The 24,310-nt window shown below is 47.3% G+C and overlaps 1 protein-coding gene across 1 annotated transcript in view; it reads right to left on the bottom strand.

The window, feature by feature from the left end:
* Window positions 1-24,310, bottom strand: part of MAML1 (mastermind like transcriptional coactivator 1) — a 53,830-nt gene that overhangs the window by 10,772 nt on the left and 18,748 nt on the right. The window contains exon 2 of the mRNA XM_045395060.3: window positions 103-1,518. Coding sequence (XP_045250995.2) covers window positions 103-1,518 — 1,416 coding nt within the window. The remainder of the gene's footprint in view (window positions 1-102; window positions 1,519-24,310) is intronic.

Below are 24,310 nucleotides of genomic sequence, written 5' to 3'. Positions count from 1 at the left end.
CTCTTCCCACAACTACCTCGGACCCAATTAACATCCAAAGTAGCGAGTAACCTCACTGAAGCACCTGCAGCAGAGGAACAGAAAGCCAAGGCTCACACTTACCTGGCCAGGTGGAACGAGTGATCGGAAAGGCATATTTCCTGGCTTTGGCTTCATCAGAAACAGTGAGTTCTGCTCGTGACTCAGATGGGACAGCTGCTGGGGAAGATAAGCCATCAGGGCTGGCTTGCTCTGGCCAGACCCCGGGCTGCCTTGCCCGCAGTCCGCTTTGTAATGAGAAAGGGGTTTTGTATTGCCGTAGTCCAGCACAGACCCTGGGTTATTCACAGAGTTCTGATTCAAGTTACTCGGTGGCTGGTGACTCAGCAGGTTCACATGGCTGGGCTGGAGGTAGGGGCCTCCGGGCCGAGGGGAACTCTTATTCACACTAGGCATCATGAGCAGTTTGGAGTTAGCGAACTCTTGCTTGTAGCTGGAAGGGCTGGCAGGCTTCTCCATGGGGTAAGGGACATCTAAGGAGCTGTGGGAGGGCCCCGTCTGCTGCCACGTGGACATCTGGCCCGGGGCTGGTGCCGCGGTGGCCTGCTGTGGGTTCTGGAGCATCTGCTCGCGCTTCTGCTTGGCAGCGATCTGCTGGAGCTGGTGGGCAGAGGACAGCTCTGAGGCCCCTCCTGGGCCCTGACCGGGCAATACCACACTTGCAAGGGCTCTTTGTGCGTTCTGGGCCTGGGCTGATGCCGGCATCAGGTTTGGACTGGGATTGTCCGCCCCGGGCTGACCAGAGGTGTGGAATAAGGTTTGGGAGCCCCCTAGGCTGGGGGAATCTGTACTCACAGGGGCAGAAGAAGGCCCCAGAAAGGTCTGCCCTGCAGACCCGGCCCTCACTTGTGGAGAGCCTAACTGTTCTTGCTCAAAGGCTGCTGGAGAGAATTCCGTCTTAATATTAATGTCCTGTGCCAAGGGGGTTTGTGTGGCAGAGCCAGAAGACTCTGGGTCCTTCTTCTCCTCAAAGTCCTCATTAAACAGGTCCTTCATGTCTTCATCGGGCACCGACCTGTTCAGCTCCTCGATGAGCTCCTTCCACTCCTGCTCGTTAAGGTTGAGGTCTGGCATGAGGTTGCTTTGCGATATGGAGCCGACAGTCCCAGTGATCATGCAAGGCAGGTCTTCGACAGGCTCCTGCTTCAGTTCTTTATTCAGGCTCAGAGGAAATGACTCACTGGGGTTACTGCCTCCGTTCAAGTGGAGGCTCGAGTCAGCCAGACACTTTTTGTTGAGAGAGTCTAGCCCCAGAGAGTGCTTCCCACTGGACTGCAGGGCATCTGCTCCAGAAGGCTTGTCAGGCTGACCGAGGGGGGAGGCTGGAGGCAATCCATTGGAAGAGATGGCAACTCCCAGAGGGGCCTCCCGGCGAGTCTTCTTATGCCCAGGAAAGAGGTCCCCATAACCATTCTGTTGATCACCATTCTGAGGGGAAGTGGTGCTGTCAAGATTCCTCTTAACTGTATCATGAAGATGCTGAAAAACATTGAAAAGAATGACTTAGATACATATGAATTTGCTCTGCTGTGACAGTAACAAGCCAAGGGCTGACATCCCTGCAATGCTCGCCAGTGGGTTCTGCTTGCATAGTTTACACTCCCACTTCTGGGGACACACCTCCATTTTCCCTGACGGTCCTGTACCTGGCCAGTCAGAACTGAGGTCTAGCTAAAGTGCTTCTGCAGTCCTCTTTCTACGGGAGACAGGCATGAGGGTGCCCACAGCCATCTCATCTGGAGGTATGCCCAAGAATGGAGCCAACGAAAAAAGGCCAGAGATTACACACACACACACAGACACACATATATATATATACTTTTTTTTTTTTTTAGATAGAGCCTTGCTCTGCCGCCACACTGGCTGGAGTGTGGTGGTACAATCTTGGCTCACAGAAACCTCCACCTCCTGGGTTCAATCAATTCTCGTGCCTCAACCTCCAAAGTAGCTGGGATTACAGATGTGTGCCACCATGCCCAGCTAACTTTTGTTATTTTTTGGTAGGGACAGGGTTTCACCATGTTGGCCAGGCTGGTCACGAACTCCTGGCCTCAAGTGATTCACCTGCCTCAGCCTCCCAAAGTGCTGGGATTACAGGTGTGAGCCACCGTGCCCGGCCGGCCCCTCACTACTTCTTAGTGGGACTATTTGCTTGAACACAATCATGTCTAGTCTGACACTGTGACTCTGCTTCCCATTTCCTCCTCGATGGATTCATGCCACTAAAGTTAAGATTCTGCCTTGTGCCAGAGACAAGTGCTGTGGGGAACATAAAGACAAACTAGGCAGCTCCTCCTCTCGTGGGCTTTCAGGACACAGGACATACACAGACATGGCCACAGACTGAGAACAGCACACAGTAAGTACTCCGGGAGTTCAGGGGCAGCGACTTTACGATGAGAACATGTCAGAAGGGATGGGAAGGGAAAAGAAGATGGAATCGTTCTACTACTTCCTCAGCTGCATGTGCTGCAGTCAGGACTCAACTCCACTGCCCAGAGGAGGAGCCTATGCTCAGCCTCTGAACACACGCTGCTCCTTTCCTGTGTTTACTTTATTACGTTTTTGTCCTTTATCCCCCACCCCCGGTACCATCCCCCCTTCCCATAAACTCTAAGCATCTATAGCACGTTATTAGAAAATGTTCCAAGTAATAGCCCTCATTATTATGTTTAGACAGGATTCAGAGGAGACAGGGAGCCCCTGTGCTAGCTTCTCCGGCTGCAGAGAAGGGCCACGTGACTCTCCACACCAACCCCAGGAGCCCAGGTGAAGTGCCCTGGCCTGGGTGTTCCACCTGGGGCAACTCCACGGGCATCAGTTCTCAACAGCAGACTACCCACTGGACACCAAGGAGGACCATTTTCTCAACCTCTAATTCCCAATTCTAATGTTCGTGTTTCTTCTTTTCCCCACATCAACATTTGCTTTTTTCTTAACTGTTAAAGCTGACTACACAGAGCTCTATAAATCCTAGCCAAGTCAGTATTTTAAAAAATCCATATATGGGTAACTAAGTCGGTCTGAAAAAAAAAAAAAATCGCAGGAATGCCTGACAAATGGAACTGCAGGGCAGAGGTAAGCAACAATCCTAGAATTCAGGAACACCGCCCCACAGCTGCAGGACGTTTGCTTTACTTTCACGCAGGTTCTTCTGCTTTCTGCTGCCACCTAGGGGTGGAAGGGAACCATGCACATAAAATAGACCCTTTTTAAAAGCCATTATTTGAAAAGTTTTCCTTGTGGAAGGTAAATTCATACCCATTTAAATGGTCAGAGGAAATAAAAATTAGTTGCTAAAATTTCCTTGATTTTCATCTTTTCTACCATTTTCTTTTTTTCTTTTTTTTTTTTTGAGACAGGGTCTTGCTCTGTCGCCCAGGCTGGAGTGCAGTGGCGCTACCTGGGCTCGCTGCAAATTCCGCCTCTCTGGTTCATGCCATTCTCCTGCCTCAGCCTCCCGAGTAGCTGGGACTACAGATGCCGCCACCACGCCCGGCTAATATTTTGTATTTTTTTTTCTTTTTTTTTTTGAGATGGAGTCTCGCTCTGTCGCCCAGGCTGGAGTACAGTGGCGCGATCTCGGCTCACTGCAAGCTCCGCCTCCCGGGTTTACGCCATTCTCCTGCATCAGCCTCCCGAGTAGCTGGGACCACAGGCGCCCGCCACCACGCCCGGCTAATTTTTTTTTTATATGTTTAGTAGAGACGGGGTTTCACCGTGTTAGCCAGGATGGTCTCGATCTCCTGACCTCGTGATCCATCCGCCTCGGCCTCCCAAAGTGCTGGGATTACAGGCGTGAGTCACCGTGCCCGGCCAATTTTTTGTATTTTTATAGAGACGGGGTTTCACCATGTTAGCCAGGATGGTCTCAATCTCCTGACCTCGTGATCCGCCTCCCTTGGCTTCCCAAAGTGCTGGGATTACAGGCATGAGCCACGCGCCCGGCCTCCTTTTCTACCGTTTTCTTTTGTTCCACAGTGCCAGGTCTGGGCTATCTGTAAATCTGGGAGCTCAGTTTTCCATTTTCCAAGGAGGAAAAAAGAAAGAAATCTAAAGGGTCAAGGCACTTGATGAGTCAGCTGGTTGTCTCAGATTAGAAACAGAATCTTTTTTGCCCTAGCAATTACAAAAGCTACCACTCCCTCATTCAATACCCACATGCAAACAGCTGCAGACAAGTTCCAATGTAACAACTCAATTCTGTAATACCTATTGCTTTTAACCAAAGGAAACAGTAGGCCATTTTCTCAACTACTCACAAAATTCAACTGGAATAATGTAGGCGGGGATAGGAGTGTGTAATGTGGTGGATTTTTAAGCCCTGAGCATTTGCAGGAGTGTCTGATATGCAGGGCAAAGATGAGTAAGCCTTGGAGCCTGAACTCCAAGAATTACAATAGAGATAGGAAAACAGCCTGAACAGATTAAAAGTTATGTAAGAACAAACACAGAAGGTGCTGTAAAGCAATACTAACTGGTTGCCATGTATAAATACAGCAGCCTGCTCCAGCGCATCTGATACTTCTGGGTGCTCAGCTCAAAGGTTCCTGTTGTAACTACTGAAGAGTTTCTGTAGTGTACAGGGTTCCAGGAGGACCTAGTCCTGGGAGATAATATGACCAGATGCTGGTGGTCAGCTGGAGAACCACATGTGCTCAGCCTTCCACCAAGACACCCTGCTAACTCCCATCCTAGCCTATGCCAGCTCCCTCCCTGGGAGGCCACACTCTCCAGGGGCCACCTGCCATCCTCTGCTCTGGGAGAGGAGCTCCAGGATACCACCACTGCTCTGAATCAAGCTGGAGCTGGCCACACCTTTTGGACTCCTAAGCAGCAACCTGTCAGTCTCTCACCCACCATGCACTGCCCTTATAGGAAGCATAATCCTTCGTCTAGTCTCCACTTCCTCCTTCTTCAACCACCCACCACTACAATCCCAGAATGCTTTGTGGCCAAACTCACCAAAAAACGACAACACCTACATGCTTCCACTCTGAGCTGACAGACACAGCTGCTGAAGACACGCGTGGTTCTCTCATCAGTGGTCCTTACGCACTGGCAGCCAATGCCACTGTCTAGCCCTACTCATCAGGAAACTTGCTTTTCCTCCTGCCTCCTCTTTTACCTCGTCATCCTCCTGTCAGCAAAACTCCACCAGTTCCCACCCCTTAGAGCCAGCACCTTGATCTATGGCAATATGGATTACTTTCCTGGCTAATGTGGAAATCGATGGGATGTGGGGAAAAGGAAGGGAGGAGTTGAGAACTGCTTTCTCCAAGGCCAGCAATGATCTTCCTACTGCTATACACAGGCCATATTTTCAGTCCTTCCTTTCCCTCTCTCCCTGCACTCCCTTCCTCTCCCTCTTATCATCTCTTATTAATTCCATCTTTATTATTATTACTGAGATGGAGTTTCGCTCGTCGCCCAGGTTGGAGTGCAATCCCAGCTCACTGCAACCTCTGCCTCCCGGGTTCAAGTGATTCTCCTGCCTCAGCCTCACAAGCAGCTGGGATTACAGGCATGTGCCACCACGTCCAGCTAATTTTGTATTTTTAGTAGAGATGGGGTTTCACCATGTTGACCAGGCTGGTCTCAAACTCCTGACCTCAGGTGATCCGCCCGCCTTGGCCTCTCAAAGTGCTGGGATTACAGGTGTGAGGCACCTCACCTGGCCCTTTATCAATTTTTTTTAAGGGCTCAAGTGATCCTCCTGCCTCAGCATCCTGAGTAGCTGGGACCACAGGCATGAACCACCATGCCCGGCTAATATTTTTGCTTTTGTGGAGACAGGAGTCTCACTATGTTGTCCAGGCTAGTCTCAAATTCCTGGGCTGAAGCGATCCTCCTGCCTCAGCCTCCTAAAGTGCTGGGATTACAGGTGTGAGTCACTGCACCTGGCCTCCTTCCATCTTTTTTTTTTTTTTGAGACGGAGACCCGCTCTGTCTCCCAGGCTGGAGTGCAGTGGCATGATCTCGGCTCACTGCAAGTTCCTTCTTCCGGGTTTACGCCATTCTCCTGCCTCAGCCTCCCGAGTAGCTGGGACTACAGGTGCCCCCCAACACGCCCGGCTGACTTTTTGTATTTTTAGTAGAGACGAGGTTTCACCGTGTTAGCCAGGATGGTCTCGATCTCCTGACCTCATGATCTGCCCGCCTCGGCCTCCCACAGTGCTGGGATCACAGGCGTGAGCCACCGCGCCCGGCCTGCTTCCATCTTTAAAGTTCCCTTTTTCTTTACCACTTTTCTTGCATTCTCTTCTGCTTCCATGGTTGGTTGTTTCTAGTATCCTTTAAGAAGTCTCCCCTTCTGCCCTTCTATCAGATAGTCCAGTCCTCTCCCCCTTTTACTCTACATACTCTGAGAGACTTCACACATTCCCATGCCTTCAAATTCCCATGACTGAACATCACACTCCAATAAACTCACAGCCCTCCCTGCTGTGCACCATGCTGGGGTCATGCGGCTGGCTTTCAGCTTATAGCTTCTCAAACGTGCCTCCTCAGTGTTGACCGGGGCCTCTGCACCTGCTCTTCTCTTTGCCCAGAGCACCTCTTCCCTCTAACCTTTCCGGGGATGACTCAGCTTCTAATTCAGGTGGCTTATCTCCTCCATCAACCACATCACCTACCACCCACACCACAGTACTTTCTTGTTGATCCCCTCACCAGGGTGCACTCATCTAGTGTCAGGGCCTAGCCCGACACTAGAATGCCAAGCAGAGACCCCGGTGCCTTAGACAGTGTCCAGCACTTGAAAGGTGTCTGTGAAAAAATGTGCCATCTCATACCCCACCTCTGCAGAGCTCTTACTCCTGTCTATCCAAAGACCTACTGAGCCCCTCTCTACTTGAGTGATGACTCAGATGACATCTGTCCAAAGCTGAGGCCAGCCTCTCTCCAGCCCTGTTTTCTCCCCTTTCCTCTGTTCCTACATAAGACTTTCACTACCAGCCGCCCTGTCACATAAACCAGAAACCAGACAGCCTCCTTTCCGTTCCTCCTCAGACCCTGCATACAGTCAGTACGCAAGTCCTATGGAGTCTACCTCCTTAACATTTCTTGAACCTACCCACTTCTCTCCATTCGTTAACACCCATTTCTCTCACTTGAATTATTTGAACCATGTGTTGAGACCCCGCCCTCCCAACCTGTGTTCCTCATCAGAGTCAGAGGGACTCCACCAGCATGGCCACTGGGACTCCACCAGAGGGCAGGACTTAAAACATCAGAAGTTTTTAAGGCAATAATTGTTAACTATTGGCAATTCCAACCCAATCCCATGGTCAACATTTCTCTCCCAGCACCCTGTATGTCCACAGGACAGTCAGGAGCCCTGACCCTCTCTTCAGGTAAAGTAGGTCCATTTCATGCAACACTCAAGTTTTCAATGACTTGAGGAAGGGAAATACATGTCAGGTAGCAACTTGTTACTTTGATAAAGCACACATCTGAACCAACTGCTGTAGGAACAAGTCCTGACTTAAGTCATGTGCTTGCTGACCTCTCATTTCCAGTTACTTATGATGTATTCCCAGTTAATTATTATTAACCTATTATTCCCAGTTAATTCAGGATCTCACTCAACCTTAAAAACTACCCTAGAGGATGAGCATCATTGTTCCTGTTTTATTGCCAGTGTAACTGAGAAAATTACACAAGATTTCCCAAGGTTTGATGTCTCAAGAAGGATCCCTTCTGAATGTTGGGGGTCTGCTGTCGACAGACCCCATTCGTCAGAAGAGAACTGGTGAATTACACTTCCGAGAGTGATGCCAAAAGAGAAGCTTGCATATCAAACACCAGCAGCAGGACGGAGTGAGTCAGTTTCAAACTGTACAAAAAGGAGCCCCTTCCCCTAAGTGAAGCACAGATACCCAGCAAGGTGTCATTACCAGAAAAATGAACTGTGCTATGATGAAATACCACACACTAGTGCCACAAACCATCTTTGTAATTTTTTTTTTTTTTTGAGATGGAGTCTTGCTCTGTCACCCTGGTTGGAGTGCAGTGGCACGATCTTGGCTCGCTGCAACCTCTGCAGGTTCAAGCTATTCTTCTGCCTCAGCCTCCCAGGTAGCTGGGACTACAGGCATGCGCCACCATGCCTGGCTGATTTTTGTATTTTGAGTAGAGACGGGGTTTCACCATGTTAGCCAGGCTGGTCTTTAATTCCTGACCTCAAGTGATCCGCCCACCTTGGTCTCCCAAAGTGCTGGGATTATAGGTGTGAGCCACCGCGCTGGGCCAGTAAAATATTTTTTAAAAAGAAAAAAAAGAAATGGTCGGGTGTGGTGGCTCACGCCTATAATCCCAACACTTTGGGAGGATAAGGCAGGAGGATCACTTGAACCCAGGAGTTCAAGACCAGCCTGGGCAACATAGTGAGACCCCATCTCTAAAAAGAAAAATAATTAGCCAGGCACAGTGGTGTATATCTGTAGTCCCAGCTATTTGGGAGGCTGAGGTAAGAGGAACACTTGAGCCCAGGAGGGAGGTTGCAGTGAGCCATGATTGTGCCACTGCACTCCAGCTCGGGGGACAGAGGAAGACCCTGTTCATTAAAAAAAAAAAAAAAAAAGAAAGAAAGAAAGAAAATCAAAGAACTGTCTATAAGTTCTAAAATTCCTGCTAGTAAAATTCCCACTTTTAAAGACATTATTTGTCTTACTAGTTTGGAATAGTCACTGATTTAGAATACAAACAACTCACCATGATGAGAACTAAAAATCTCTATAAGCTCCATTTCTGTCACTGAATCCACTTGTTGAGGACACAGAGAAGGTAAGTTCCAGTTCTGGCATTTTCCAGAAAACTCTATAGTTTGGTGCCTAAACATTTTCACATCATCTTTTTAAATTTAAACATTTTCGAAATAATTATACATTCACAGGAAGTGGCAAAGATAGTACAGCGAGGTCCTGTGCACCCTTCACCCAGTTTCCCCCAATGATTGTATTTTATGTAATTACAGCACAATATCAAACCCAGGAATTTGATATGGTATAATGCACGGGTATAGTTCTATGTGCATATAACCATCACCCTTTTTTAATAGAAAGTTTTTAAAGAGTTTTTTAAAAAAGCAAAGCTATGTAAGCATTTAACAATACAATCTCTTTCTGCAGAATAATCAAAGTTAGAATCACTGAGAAACAAAATTGTTAAATAGATTGATTCTCGTGCTTGGCAGTCAGTCAGTACATTCTCTTCACTACAGAAAAACTAATTTGGGAAACCAATGAGGCTCAGAAGGTTGCTTGGTGGACATGAAAACAATGCAGGCAATTGCCAACTAGATGTGTGATGTTAAGACACAATCCATTTAGAATCTGAAGATGGCTGGGTTAGATGATCTAGAGTTCCACTGGCTTTAAAAGTCCACATTGCTACACTTTTTTTTTTTTTTTTTTTTTTTTTTTGAGAGGAGTCTTGCTCTGTCACCCAGGCTGGAGTCCAGTGGCACCATTCCGGCTCACTGCAACCTCTGCCTCCAAGGTTCAAGTGATTCTCCTGCCTCAGCCTTCCAAGTAGCTAGGACTACAGGCACACGCCACCATCCCTGGCTAATTTTTGCATTTTTAGTAGAGACGGGGTTTCACCATGTTGGCCAGGCTGGTCTTCAACTCCTGACCTCAAGCAATCTGCCTGTCTCGGCCTCCAAAACTGCTGGGATTACAGGTGTGAGCCACCACACCTGGCCCACATTGCTATCCTTCTAATACCAATTTTTACTCTGAACAAGGAGATGATCTCTGGGGCCCATAGAGCACTTACTCACCAAAGTCCTCCTATATAGCAGATACTGCTCAGTGCAGGCTGTGTATAAATTAACAGTAAATAGAGTGCAAGTTATTATTCAAACTTCACAGCCGGGCACAGTGGCTCACGCCTGTAATCCCAGCACTTTAAGAGGCTGTGGGTGGGTGGTTTGCTTGAGCCCAGGAGTTCAAGACCAGCCTGGGCAACATGGCAAAACCCGGTCTCTAGAAACAAATACGAAAATGGCCGGGCGCGGTGGCTCATGCACGTAATCCCAGCACCTTGGGAGGCCAAGGCAGGCGCATCACAAGATCAGGAATTCAAGACCAGCCTGGCCAATATGGTGAAACTCCGTCTCTACTAAAAATACAAAAATTAGCTGAGCGTGGTGGCGTGTGCCTGTAATACCAGCTACTTGGGAGGCTGAGACAGGAAAATTGCTTCAATCTGGGAGGCACAGGTGGCAGGGAGTGGAGATTGCGCCACCGCACTCCAGCCTGGGTAAGAGTGTGAGACTCTGTCTAAAAAAAAAAAAAAAAGAAAAAGAAAAAATACAAAAATTAGCCAGGCGTGGTGGCACGCACCGGTAGTCCCAACTACTCAGGAGGCTGAGGTAGGAGAATGGCTTCAGTCCAAGAAGCAGAGGCTGCAGTGAGCCAAGATCATGCCACTGCACTCTGGCCTGGCCCTGTCTCAAACAAAACAAAATGAAACAAAACAAAAAACAAACAAAAAGCCCCCCAAATTCACTAGGCTTTTACTATATTCTAGGCAGGGTAACTAAGCCCAGGGATAAGAAGATGAAGACATGCTGATCTGCCTCCTCCTCTGGGATGTGATGGAGGAGCGACAGAGGTGGAGTCTCAGGGAAGGAAGCAGAAGGGAGGGCAGGCAGGAAGACTTCCCTGAGTTAGGGTTCTTCTTCAGGGAAACAGAAGAGTCCTCCGGAGGGGAGGAAGGCATTCCGGGCTAAGAGGCAAAGGCAAAGATGCACAAATGAGCACTGTGTGGGAACGGGCGGAGGCGGCAAGCAGAAAAGCAGCAGTAGTTTCCGTTGCTGACATGTAGAGCACAACCGGGAGTGTGCTGCAAGAGAGGCTGGGAATGATCACTATGGCCCCAAAATGTCATTTAAAGGAAGATTTCAAAATATGCAATCTAGAGTGAACAGTATGATGAACCCCCATGCAAACATCATGCAACTGAAACAATATTAGGATTTGGCCAATTTGGTTTCATTCCTACCTCCCTCCAGTGGACAACTGGATTATTTAAAAAACAAATACGGCCGGGCGCGGTGGCTCGTGCCTGTAATCCCAGCAGTCTGGGAGGCGGAGGCAGGCGGATCACGAGGTCAGGAGATCGAGACCATCCTGGCTAACACGGTGAAACCCTGTCTCTACTAAAAAAATACAAAAAATTAGCCGGGCATAGTGGTGGGCGCCTGTAGTCCCAGCTACTAGGGAGGCTGAGGCAGGAAAATGGCGTGAACCCGGGAGGCGGAGCTTGCAGTGAGCCAAGATCGTGCCCCTGCACTCCAGCACTCCAGCCTGGGCGACAGAGCAAGACTCCATCTCAAAAATAAATAAATAAATAAATAAATAAATAAATAAAATAAAAAACAAATCCCAGAGATGATACCATTTAGAAATACACATTTCTCACTATGTATCTCTAAAAAGAACCCTTAGCTGGGTGTGATGGTTCAAGCCTGTAATCCCAGCACTTTGGGAGGCCGAGGGGGGTGGATCACAAGGTCAGGAGTTCAAGACCAGCCTGGCCAAGATGGTGAAACCCTGTCTCTACTAAAAATATTTAGCCGGGCGTGGTGGCAGGCGCCTGTAGTCCCAGCTACTTGGGAGGCTGAAGCAGAGAACTGCTTGAACCCGGGAGGCGGAGGCTGCAGTGAGCTGAGATCAGCCACTCCAGTCTGGGCAACAGAGAGACTTCGTCTGGAAAAAAACCAAAAAACTCTTGGCTGGGCGCATTGACTCCTGCCTGTAATCCCAGCGCTTTGGGAGGCCAAGGCCGGCAGATCACAAGGTCAAGAGTTCGAGACCAGCCTGGCCAACATGGTGAAACCCCGTCTCCACTAAAAATACAAAAAATTAGCTGGGCGTGGTGATGTATGCCTGTAGTCCCAGCTACCGAGGAGGCTGAGGCAGGAGAATTGCTTGAACCTGGGAGGTGGAGGTTGCAGTGAGCTAAGACCATGCCACTGTACTCCAGCCTTGCCAACAGAGGCTCTGTCTCAAAATAAATAAATAAATAAATAAACAAAAAGAACTGTTTCGTGTTTTTTTTTTTTTTGAGGCAGAGTCTCCTTCCATCGCTCAGGCTGCAGTGCAGTGGCGCGATCTCGGCTCACTGCAAGCTCCGCCTCCCGGGTTCACGCCATTCTCCTGCCTCAGCCTCCCGCGTAGCTGGGACCACAGGTGCCCGCCACCTCACCTGGCTAATTTTTTGTATTTTTTATTACAGATGGGGTTTCACCATGGTCTCGATCTCCTGACCTCGTGATCCGCCCGTCTCGGCCTCCCAAAGTGCTGGGATTACAGGCTTGAGCCATTGCGCCCGGCCACATTTAAGAGTTCTTTTTGGCCGGGTGCGGTGGCTCACGCCTGTGATCCCACCACTTTGGGAGGCTGAAGCAGGCGGATCACGAGGTCAGGAGATCGAGACCATCCTGGCTAACACGGTGAAACCCCGTCTCTACTAAAAATACAAAAAATTAGCCAGGGGTGGTGGCGGGCGCCTGTGGTCCCAGCTACTCGGGAGGCTGAGGCAGGAGAATGGCGTGAACCCGGGAGGCAGAGCTTGCAGTGAGCCCAGATGGCGCCACTGCTCTCCAGCCTGGGCCACAGAGCAAGACTCCGTCTCCAAAAAAAAAAAAAAAAAAGTGTATACAACATCATGATACCATTATTATACCTAAAATATTAACAATTCTTTTTCATCACTACCTCACACCCATTAGGATGGCTACAATAAAACAACAACAACAAGAACCTGAAAATAACAAGTACTGGCGAAGATGTGGAGAAAGTGAACTTTGGTGCAGTTAGTGGGAATGTAAAATGGGGCAGCTGCTGTGGAAAAGCGTGGCTGTTCCTCAAAAACTGAAAAACAGAATTATCATATACTAGCCAGGAATTCTACCTCTGAGTATCCACCCAAAAGAACTGACAGCAAGAATGCAGAGAGGGATCTGTAACCCTTTGTGTGCAGCAGCACTATTCATAACAGCCAAAAAAGAGAAGCAATCCAAGTGCCCATAAATACTTGACTGGATTAAAACATGTGATATAGGCCAGGCGTGGTGTCTCAAGCCTGTAATCCCAGCACCCTGGGAGGCCAAGATGGGTGGATCACCTGAGCTCAGGAGTTCAAGACCAGCATGGCCAATATGGCAAAACTGTCTCTAGAAAACAAACAAACAAACAAACACAAAAAATTAGCCAGGTGAGGTGGAGGTTGCAGTGTGTTGAGATGGAGTCACTGCACTCCAACCTGGGTGACAAGAGTGAGACCCTGTCCCCCCCCCAACAAAAAAAAGTGATATGTACATACAGTGGAATAGTATTTAGCCTTTGAAAGGAAGGACAACATTGTCACACATATTTACATGGATGAAACTTACGGGCATCACATCAAGTAAGACAAACTGGTTACAAAAAAATAAATACTATATTGATTCCACTTATACGAGGCACCTGGTATAAATAGTCAATTCATAGAAATAGAAAGTAAAAGGCCAGGCGCAGTGGCTCGTGCCTGTAATCCCAGCACTTTGGGAGGCTGAGGCGGGTGGATCACCTGAGATCAAGAGTTTGAGACCAGCCTGGGCAACATGGTGAAACTTGTCTCTACTAAAAATACAAAAATTAGCCCGGCAAGGTGGCATATGACTGTAATCCCAGGTACTTGGGAGGCTGAGGCAGGGTAAACACTTGAACCTGGTTGCAGGTTCGAGAGGTTGCAGTGAGCCAAGATTGCACCACTGCACTCCAGCCTGAGTGACAGAGCAAGACTGTCTCAAAAACAAACGAATAAAAAAACAATGTGAATGTACTCAATGCCACTGTACTGTATACATCTATATACGGTTAAGATGGTAAATTCTGTTATATGTATTTTACTGTAATAAAAAAAAATTTTTTTTTTCAGACTGAGTCTCACTCTTGTCACCCAGGCTGGGGTGCAGTGGCGCCATCATGGCTCACTGAAACCTCTGTCTACCAGGTTCAAGGGATTCTCCTGTCTCAGCCTTCCAAGTAGCTGGGGTTACAGGCACCCACCACCACACCCGGTTAATTTTTGTATTTTTAGTAGAGACAGGGTTCCACCACGTTGGCCAGGCTGGTCTCAAACTCCTGACCTCAGGTGATCCACTCGCCTCAGCCTCCCAAAGTGCTGGGATTACAGGCCTGAGCCACTGTGGCCAGCCAAAACACAGTTTTTAAAAATAATTATCTCACATCCCATCAGCGCTCAAATTTTCCTATCTCATCAGTATCTTTTTAAGACAAACTAACTCCTTTCTTCTTTATTATGGGAGATTTCAAACACACCAAAAGTAGACAGAAAAGTATAATGAGCCTCCCCACAAACCCACTGCCCAGTTGAAACACATGGCCAATCTTGTCTCATTTATACCCACCCACTCCTTGTGCTAACCTGGGAATCACATTTCTCCTTAAATACTTCAACTTTTTTTTTTTTTTTTTTGGAGACAGTTTCTCACTCTGTCGCCCAGGCTGGAGTACAGTGGTGCGATCTTGGCTCACTGCACCCTCCAGCTCCCAGGCTCGAGTAATTCTTAAGCCTCAGCCTCCCGAGTAGCTGGGATTACAGCTGTGTGCCACCACACCCAGCTAATTTTTGTATTTTTAGTAGAGATGGAGTTTCACCATGTTGGCTAGGCTGGTCTCAAACTCCTGACATCAAGTGATCTGCCTGTCTCTAGCTCCCACAGTGCTGGAATTGCAGGCGTGAGCCACCATACCCATACTTCAACTTTTATCTCTGAAATACAAAAGCTCTTTGAAAAGTAACCACATCATTATTGGATGTTAAAAAAATCAAACTGGGCCAGGAGCGGTGTGTCATGCCTGTAATCCCAGCACTTTGGGAGGCCAAGGCGGGTAGATTACTTGAGGTCGGGAGTTCGAGATCAGCCTGGCCAACATAGTGAAACCCTGTCTCTACTAAAAATACAAAAATTAGCCAGGTGGAGTGCGCCTGTAATCCCAGCTACTTGGGAGGCTGAGGCACAAGAATCTCTTGAACCCGGGAGGCAGAGGTTGCAGTGAGCGAGATCGTGACACCACATTCCAGTCTGGGAGACTCCATTTCAAAAAAAAAAAAAAAAAGGGCAAAAGGATCCAGCTTAATGGTAAAAGTTAATTTTTAAAACTTTGATTTTAGCTGGGTGTGGTGGCTCACGCCTGTAATCCCAGAGCGAGACTCTGTCTCAAAACAAACAAAAACTGTTTTAACAGTGGGTTTATTCAAATCAAGATCCAGCATACAACACAATGCATTTGCGTAACAAACTCTTAAGACTCAACAATTCTCTCTCCCTCTTTTTTTTCCTTTGACAATTATTTGTCTACGAAGCTTCAATGCTTCTGTAGAATTTCCCACTTCCATAGTTAGCTGTTTGTATCCCCATGGTTCCTTTACAAGTTCTTTTATCCCTTGTATTTCCTGTGAACTGGCAGTCAGAAGCTAGATCAGATTCAGATTTGGGGCTGGGCTGGACAGGGCTGGGGGTTCAGGGGGAGGGTGGGAGGGGCATAAATGCTTATTGGTGTGGTAGTGCTGAGTATCATTTTAATAGGCTTAGCAGATGAGGTCACAATTGCGTATTTACAAGTGCTCTATAATGATTATGTGAGGAATCGATCTCAGGAGGAGAGGCTATACAGCCAGTGACCAAGCAGGAAACTGCCGAAATAATCCATGAGAAGGAGATGAGGACCTGATTGTGGGTATGAGAAAGAGATGATTTTAGAGTTAGGGTGGAAGAAAATACAGCAGGTACTGGAGACCAATTTATATTAGGAGGGAGAAAGATGTTTCTAATTTGAGCACATGGGTAAGTAGAAAAAAAAGCAAAGCAGAGTTTTCCTTGGTGTAGAAGGCTGAGTTCAGTTTTAGCCATGATTATAAGACATCCAGGTAACAGCCAAAAGGCAATGAATTATACTGACTATGAGTTCTGTGAAAAGACAGTCATCAGCATGGCATGCAGCTGAACATACGAACAGATTCAATCATTCGGGAAGAGTGAGAATCCAGCCAAGGGGCAGATGAAGATCCCATGCCAAAGACAGAGCACAAGGCAGAACTGACAGGCTAAATGCGTCAAAGGTCAACGCTCAACATGTCCACTGGGACTGGTAGTTAGAGGGTCACGGATGACACTGCCTGAGCAGTTTCAGAGGAGAAGGGGAGTAAAAACACTTGACTTGAGAAGTAACTGCAAGTTGAGTAGTAGAAACAGTATGGGCTGTTCTTCCCCAAGTTTAGTTTTAAAAGGGAGATAAAGAGATAAAATATATTAGTGGTTGCCTAGGGCTGGAGGGCAGTGGGGGAACTGATGGTGATGGTTTCTTCTGGGGTGATAAAAATGTCCTATAACTGATTGTGCTGATGGTTGCGCGACTCTGTAAATATACTAAAAAACACTGAAGTATGCACCTTAAATGCATAAATTGTGGCCGGACGCAATGGGTCATGCCTGTAATCCCAGCACTTTGAGAGACTGAGGTGGGTGGATCACTTGAGGCCAGGAGTTCAAGACCAGCCTAGGGAACATGACAAACCCTGTCTCTACCAAAAAAAAAAAAAAAAAAAAAAAAAAGCATAAATTGTATGGCAAGTAAATTATATCTCAATAAAGATGTTATTTAAGTATAGTATGACTTATAAGTGGGAGCTAGGGCATGAGGATGCAACAGCATAAGAACTACATAATGAACTTTGGGATGGCCGTAGGGGAGTGAGGGATAAAAGAATAAAAGACTACATATAGGGTACAGTGTACACTGCCTGGGTGACAGGTGCACCAAAATCCCAGAAATCACCACTAAAGAATGTATCCATGTAACCAAAAACCACCTACACCCCAAAAACTATTGAAATAAAAAACGAAAGAAAGAAAGAAAGCTGTTATTTAAGAAAAGTAGAGGAGAGAGACTGGTTAGTAACCAGAGAGGATCAGAGGGTTACTCTGGAGTAACAGACTTGAGCTAGCTTAGAGAATAGCAGATGATTATTTGTTGATTAGACTAGACTTCTCTAAAATCCTCTAGAACTCTGTTTTCCTATGAACACAATCAGGCTCTTCTATCTGAAAAGATGTATCATGACAACTCCTGAAAGTGTACATACCACAATCTTCCCACTTATGGGGAAATTCTGATTTGAGTGAGGGGCTCTGTGCATGTGGGAGTGGCGCCCTTCCTGTCCACAGCCACTCTCTGCCTGGGCTCTCTCTGCCATCCCCTGCCAGGCTTCTCAAGGCCCTCATTCAATCCCCACACTTTTCTGTTTTCCACTCATCTCCCTTGTTCCTGGTTCTTCCCTCCCCTGTGCACCGGCCAGGGTTCACAATACCTCCCATCTTTTTACCCTTGTCCTACTCCATGTATCATTTAGCAGCATCAAGAGCAGCTAGACCAGGTTAGAATCCCCCCTCTGGACTTAGCTGCTGTGTGCTCACAAGTAAATTACTGAACATCTTAGGCAGCTTTGGTTCCTCATCTAAAAAAGCGGGCGGGTGAGGGGTGAGTCACAGCCACTTACTGGGTGGCTGTGAGGCACTTCACTGCCACTTACCGAGCACCTGGTAGCACTCTCGCTGTCCAGCTAGTCCTCTTCCTTCCCTTCAGAGCTTCTTCAAAGAAGAGTGGTCTCCACTTTGTCATACTCACCAAGGCAACCTCCTCATCCTTAAATCCAAGGGCCCTCCTTCAGTGTGTACCCCGGCTTGACCTCCCCGAGGCACTGGGCACTGATGAGCACTCCTCCCTTCTCCAGACACCTTCCTCCCTTAAGCCCCACACGACCACTCTGGACCTGCTCCTGCCTCTGAGGCCACTCTACAGGCTGCTACCTAACTGATGATGCCTCCAGGGCCTTCATTCCTTTTCAGTGAAGTCACCTCCCCAGGCAACTCCATCACACTCAGGGTCTCAGCTACAGCCTGACAACCTGGCACAGAGCAGGCACTCAAATATTTATCAAGGGAACATTTCTGGGATCCTTACCTTTCCTGCCCAGCCTTCTCTCCTGGGCTCTAGACCCACATATTCAGCTGTAGACTGGAACTCTCCATGTGAATGGCAGGTAGGATATACCTGCTAGTCTGAGCTGGGTTCTTTGCCTTCCTCCCCAAACCCACACCTTGCTCTCATGCACCCTGTCTCAGTACATGGGTCAATCCTTGTCCTCTCTGATGACCAGGCATTGAGTTCTGATTCTCCCTTCTAAATCTCTCTCCAGTGAGATACCTCCACACCACCCCCATGTTAGTTCAAGTCCTCATTTTTTATCCTAGATGACAAAAATAACTTCATGCTGACTTCTCTTTCTATTCTCTCTCTGATCTAACACACCCTTTATGATGTTATCAGTGTGACCACTATAGAACACATATCTGCACCATTTTAAGTGTCTTATTTCCCCATTACTTACAGATAAAGTTCAAACTCCTTAACCTGGCACATAAAGGCCTGTTTGATCTGATCCCAATTAACTTCTCTGTTGAATCCCCTGGCATTCCCTTGGGGCCCCAACTTAAACTGAATGTCTTTCAGGACTGAGAATATGCCTCCAGCCTGGTGATGGCCTACTAATCTTTTTATTTATTTATTTATTTATTTATTTTTATTTATTTTTGAGACAGAGTCTCACTCTGTCTGTCGCCCAGGTCAGAGTGCAGTAGCAAGATCTCTGCTCACTGCAAGCTCCGCCTCCCAGGTTCACATCACTCCTCCACCTCAGCCTTCCGAGCAGCTGGGACCACAGGAGCCCGCCACCACACCCAGCCAATTTTATTTTAGTATTTTTAGTAGAGACGGGGTTTCACCGTGTTAGCCAGGATGGTCTCGATCTCCTGACCTCGTGATCTGCCTGTCTCAGCTTCCCAAAGTGCTGGGATTACAGGCATGAGCCACTGCGACTAGCCACCTCCTACTAATCTTTTAAGATTTAGCTCAGGGTGTCCAATCTTTTGGCTTCTCTGGGCCACACTGAGAGAAGAAAAACTGCTGGGCACGGTGGCCACGCCTGTAATCCCAGCACTTTGGGAAGCTAAGGCAGGTGGATCACGAGGTCAGGAGTTCAAGACTAGCCTGGCCAACATGGTGAAACCCTGTCTCTACTAAAAATACAAAAACTTAGCTGGGCGCGGTGGCGGGCACCTGTAATCTCAGCTACTCGGGAGGCTGAAGCAGGAGAACTGCTTCAACCTGGGAGATCGAGGGTGCAGTGAGCCAAGATCGTGCCATTGCATTTGAGCCTGGGTGACAGAATGAGACTCTGTCTAAAAGAAAAAAAAGAAGAAGAAAAACTGTCTTTGGCCACAAATAAAATAAGCTAACAATAATAGTAGCTGATGAGCTAAAAAAAAGGTCCATGCATAAATCTCATAGTGTTTTAAGAAAGTTTATGAATCTGTGTTGGGCTGCATTCAAAGCCATCTCGGCCGCAGGCTGGACAAGCTTCATTTAGCTCAAACATCAACTCTGTAGTGTCTTCTCTCCAACCACTTACCCTACTGCTGGTCAAGTTCTTTATTCTGTCCCTAAAGCTCTAACTGTATTTTGTACCATACTACATTTCATGTTTGTGGTAAAACACTTGTGTCGTACTGTACATGTTCACTTTCTCTGCATCTCTTTCCACCCCTGAAGACCAAAGCCTTGCCCTTTTCATCCCCAGGGCCAAGTCTAATGCTCAGCAAGTTACAGGGATCCAGTGAAGGTTCACAGAATTAACTTTCCCACCTCCCCCACTGCTACCGTCAAGGGCACTCTGCTTCACAGGCTCGCTCTCTCTGCTCACTAACAGGAAGCAGTACTAGCTCATCACTCCATCTCCACAACAACCTACAAGGTAAGTACTGTTTGGTTATCCTGGATTTCAAGATAAAGGCACTAAGGCTTAGAGAAGTTACACAACTCGGAATGTGAGTGTGAGTGCTGAACCAGGATTTGGACACAGATGTATTTGATTTAAAGCTGTGTCTCAAAGTCCAACTTAGGTGACTCCCTTAAACATGCCTCTCTTTCACCTCAAAACATTTTAGTGTCTTATCAACTCTTTTCTTTCTCTCTTCTATAAAGGGAAACACTTCTCCTTGCAAAGATTAACTCCCTTCAGCTGCACCTTCTTATCCCTCTGGACCTGCCTCATCTGAGACTTTCTGCCCTTCAAAAATAACTTGAATTTGTTTTGTTCTAGAGCAGTGGTTCTCAAAGTGTGATCCCAGGCCAGTAGCATCAGCATCACCTGGGAATCTATTAGAAGTGCAAATTCCCAGGCACTGCCCCATACTCACTGAGGCAGAAACTCTAAGGGTGCGGAACAGAAAGTGGTTTTAGTCAGCCCTTCAGGTGATTTTGACACATGCCAAGTTTGAGAACCACTGTGGTAGTGGCTTCTTTCAAATATATGCTCAATTTCACATTTATTTATTTTTTTCTTTTTGAGACAGGGTCTTGCTCTGTCACTCAGGCTGGAGTGCAGTGGGGTGATCCTAGCTTACTGCAGCCTCCAGCTCCTGAGCTCAATCTTCCCACTTCAGTCTCCCCAGTAGCTAGGACTACAGGCATGCGCCACCATACTCAGCTAATTTTTTATTGTTCAAATAGATGGGGTCTCATTATATTTCCCAAGCTGATCTGGAACTACTGGCCTCAAGCAATCCTCCTGACTCGTCCTACCAAACAGCTAGGATTGCAGGCATGAACCACCATGGCTGCCTTCAATTTTATATTCATTTATTTCTTTTTCTTGAGACAGAGTCTTTCTCTGTCACCTGGGTTGTAGTGCAGTGGCGCAATCTCAGCTAACTGCAGTCTCCACCTCCCAGGCTCAAGCGATCCTCCCATCTTAGCCTCTTGAGTATCTGAGACTACAGATGCAGCCACCACACCCAGTTAATTTTCGCAATTTTTTAGAGACGGGGCTGGTCTCAAACCCCTGGGCTCAAGGGATCCACCCACTTTGACCTCCCAAAGTGCTGAGATTACAGGCGTGAGCCACTGTGCCCAGCCCAATTTTACATTCTAAAACAACCCAAACAAGGCCAGGCACGGTGGCTCACACCTGTAATCCCCAGCACTTTGGGAGGCCGAGGCAGGTGGATCACTTGAGGTCTGGAGTTCGAGACCAGCCTGGCCAACATGGTGAAACCCTGTCTCTACTAAAGATACAAAAAAATTAGCCGGATGTGGTGGTGCATGCCTGTAATCCCAGCTACTTGGGAGGCTGACACAGGAGAATTGCTTGAACCCAGGAAATGGAGGTTGCAGTGAGCCGAGGTCGTGCCATCCAGCCTGGGCGGCAGAGTGAGACTCCGTCTCAATTAAAACAAAACAAACAAAAAAGGGCCAGGCACAGTGGCTCACGCCTGTAATCCCAGCACTCTGGGAGGCCGAGGTGGGTAGATTACTTGAGGTCAGGAGTTTGAGACCAGCTTGACCAACATGGTGAAACCCCCATCTCTACTAAAAATAAAAAATTGGCCAGACGCCATGGTGTACACCTGTAGTCCCAGCTAGCTACTTGGGAGGCTGAAGCAGGAGAATCACTTGAACCCGGGAGGCGGAGGTTGCAGTAAGCCAAGATCGTGCACCATTGCACTCTAGCCTAGGCAACAAGGGCGAAACCCTGTCTCAAAAAAAAGAAAAAAAAAAGAAGAAAAAAAAGAGAGAGAGAGAGAGAGAGATAAAACAACCCAAACAGAAACACTTCTCCTCCCATGATTCATCTCATCCACTCCTGTCTTCACCTTTTGCCATTTGCTTTCTTCGAGGCATCAATCACTTGGTGCTTAAGTCCAGAACATGCATTACTCAAACTCCTCTGACCAAGCTAGGCACCCTTATTCCCTCTACAAATAAAACAGCTGAAACTCTAAGGGTTTAAACTACTTGTCCAAATGGATCTGGGAGTTAAGTGCAGCAATTTCATCTTAAGGAGAAAATTTTGAAATATTATCAAACGCAGCACGGAGGGTAATAAAAGTAAAAACGCATTAAAGATGTCGAGATAGACTAGTTTAATTGAGTAGTGAAATCAGAAGGCAGATTGCAGAGGCCAAAGACAATGTGAATTCAGGACTCCTTCACTCCACCACACACACACACAAATAGCATCTAGGATTTGGGTGAGCAAACTGAAATCAATAATTATAAATACAGTCTTTCCTGTTCCAGTGATTATGAAGTGACAGTGAGATAAGAGTTCCACAGATGGGCTGGGCGCAGTGGTTCACGCCTATAATCCTAGCACTTTGGGAGGCCAAGACGGGTGGATCACCTAAGGTCAGGAATTCAAGACCAGCCTGGCCAACATGGTGAAACCCTGTCTCTACTAAAATACAAAAATTAGCTGGGCATGATGGCGGGTGCCTGTAATCCCAGCTACTCGGGAGGCTGAGATGGGAGAATCACTTGAACTGGGGAGATGGTGGTTGCGGTGAGCTGAGATTGCGCCACTGCACTCCAGCCTGGGTGGCTGACTGAGACTCTGTCTCAAAATAAAATAAAATAAAATAAAATAAACGAGTTCCACAGATGAAAGAGAACATAAAGAGTATCTAATATCGGGAGGCTGAGGCAGGAGAATGGCGTGAACCCGGGAGGCGGAGCTTGCAGTGAGCCGAGATCACGACTGTACTCTAGCCTCAGTAACAGAGCAAGACTCCGTTTCAAAAAAAAAAAAAAAAAAAAAAGAGTCTCTAATAAAGTGTTAAACTCAACACAGTACAAATGTACTCATTACTCAACAACTTTAATAGAAATATGCCAGCCACAAGCGTGGGCAAAATATGCAACTTTAAATTTGCTAGTAGCACATAAAAAGAAACAGATGGGGCGGATCACAAGGTCAGGAGATCGAGACCACAGTGAAACCCCGTCTCTACTAAAAATACAAAAAATTAGCCGGGCGCGGTGGCGGGCGCCTGTAGTCCCAGCTACTCAGGAGGCTGAGGCAGGAGAATGGCGTGAACCCAGGAGGCAGAGCTTGCAGTGAGCCGAGATCGCGCCACTGCACTCCAGCCTGGGCAACAGCGTGAGACTCTGTCTCACAAAAAAAAAAAAAAAAAAAAAAAAAAGAAACAGAAACAGATGGTGCTAATTTTAATATATTTAAGCCAATATATATGACCTTTTTAACATGTATCAGTATTCTTTAAGAAAACAATTTTAATAATATCTTTAATAATATGTTATTAACCCCATATATATTCTCTTTTTTTTTTCTTTTGAGACAGACTCTAGCTCTGTCACCAGGATAGAGTGCAGTGGTACGATCTTGGCTCACTGCAACCTCTGCCTCCCAGGTTCAAGCGATTCTTCTGCTTCAGCCTCCTGAGTAGCTGGTGCTACAGGCACATGCCACCACACCCAGCTGACTTCTGTATTTTTAGTAGAGACGGGGTTTCACTATGTAGGCCAGGATGGTCTTGATCTCTTGACCTCGTGATCCGCCCACCCCGGCCTCCCAAAGTGCTGGGATTACAGGTGTGAGCCACCACGCTGGGCCTATATTATCTTTTTAACATGTAATCAGTATGTTTTTTTCTTTGAGACAAGGTCTCACTCTATCGCCCGGGATGGAGTGCACGGTGCAATCACAGTTCTTGGCAAGCCTTGACCTCCCAGGCTCAAGAGACTCTCTCACCTCAGCCTCCCTAGTAGCTGGGACTACAGGTGTACACTACCAAGCCTTGCTAATTTTTTGTAGAGGTGGGGTTTTGCCATGCTGCCCAGGCTGGTCTTGAACTCCTGGGCTCAAGTGATCTGCCCAGTTCAATCTCCCAAAGTGCTGGGATTACAGGCATGACCTAATGTGCCTGGCCAAAATCAGTATTTTTTCTTTTTTTGAGACATAGTCTCACTCTGTCGCCCAGGTTGGAGTGCAGTGGCACAATCTTGGCTCACTGCACCCTCTGCCTCCTGGGTTCAAGTGATTCTCCTGCCTCAGCCTCCCAAGTAGCTGGGATTACAGGTGTGCACCATGTGCCACCACACCCAGCTAATTTTTGTATTTTTAGTAGAGACAGGCTTTCACCATGCTGGCCAGGGTGGTCTCGAACTCGACCTCATAATCCGCCCGCCTTGGCCCCACAAAGTGTTGGGATTACAGGTGACAGCCACCGAAGTGAGTGTACCAAAAATATTTTTGGTACTAATTTTCGAAATCCAGTGTGTATTTTACACTTTTAGCACAAGTCAATCTGAATAAGGTACATTCCACGTGCTTA

Source organism: Macaca fascicularis, chromosome 6 (assembly GCF_037993035.2).
Source record: "Macaca fascicularis isolate 582-1 chromosome 6, T2T-MFA8v1.1".
Classification (NCBI taxonomy): Eukaryota; Metazoa; Chordata; class Mammalia; order Primates; family Cercopithecidae; genus Macaca; species Macaca fascicularis.
Note: the sequence above shows the minus strand (reverse complement) of the source record. Positions and strands in the feature narration are given on the sequence as shown.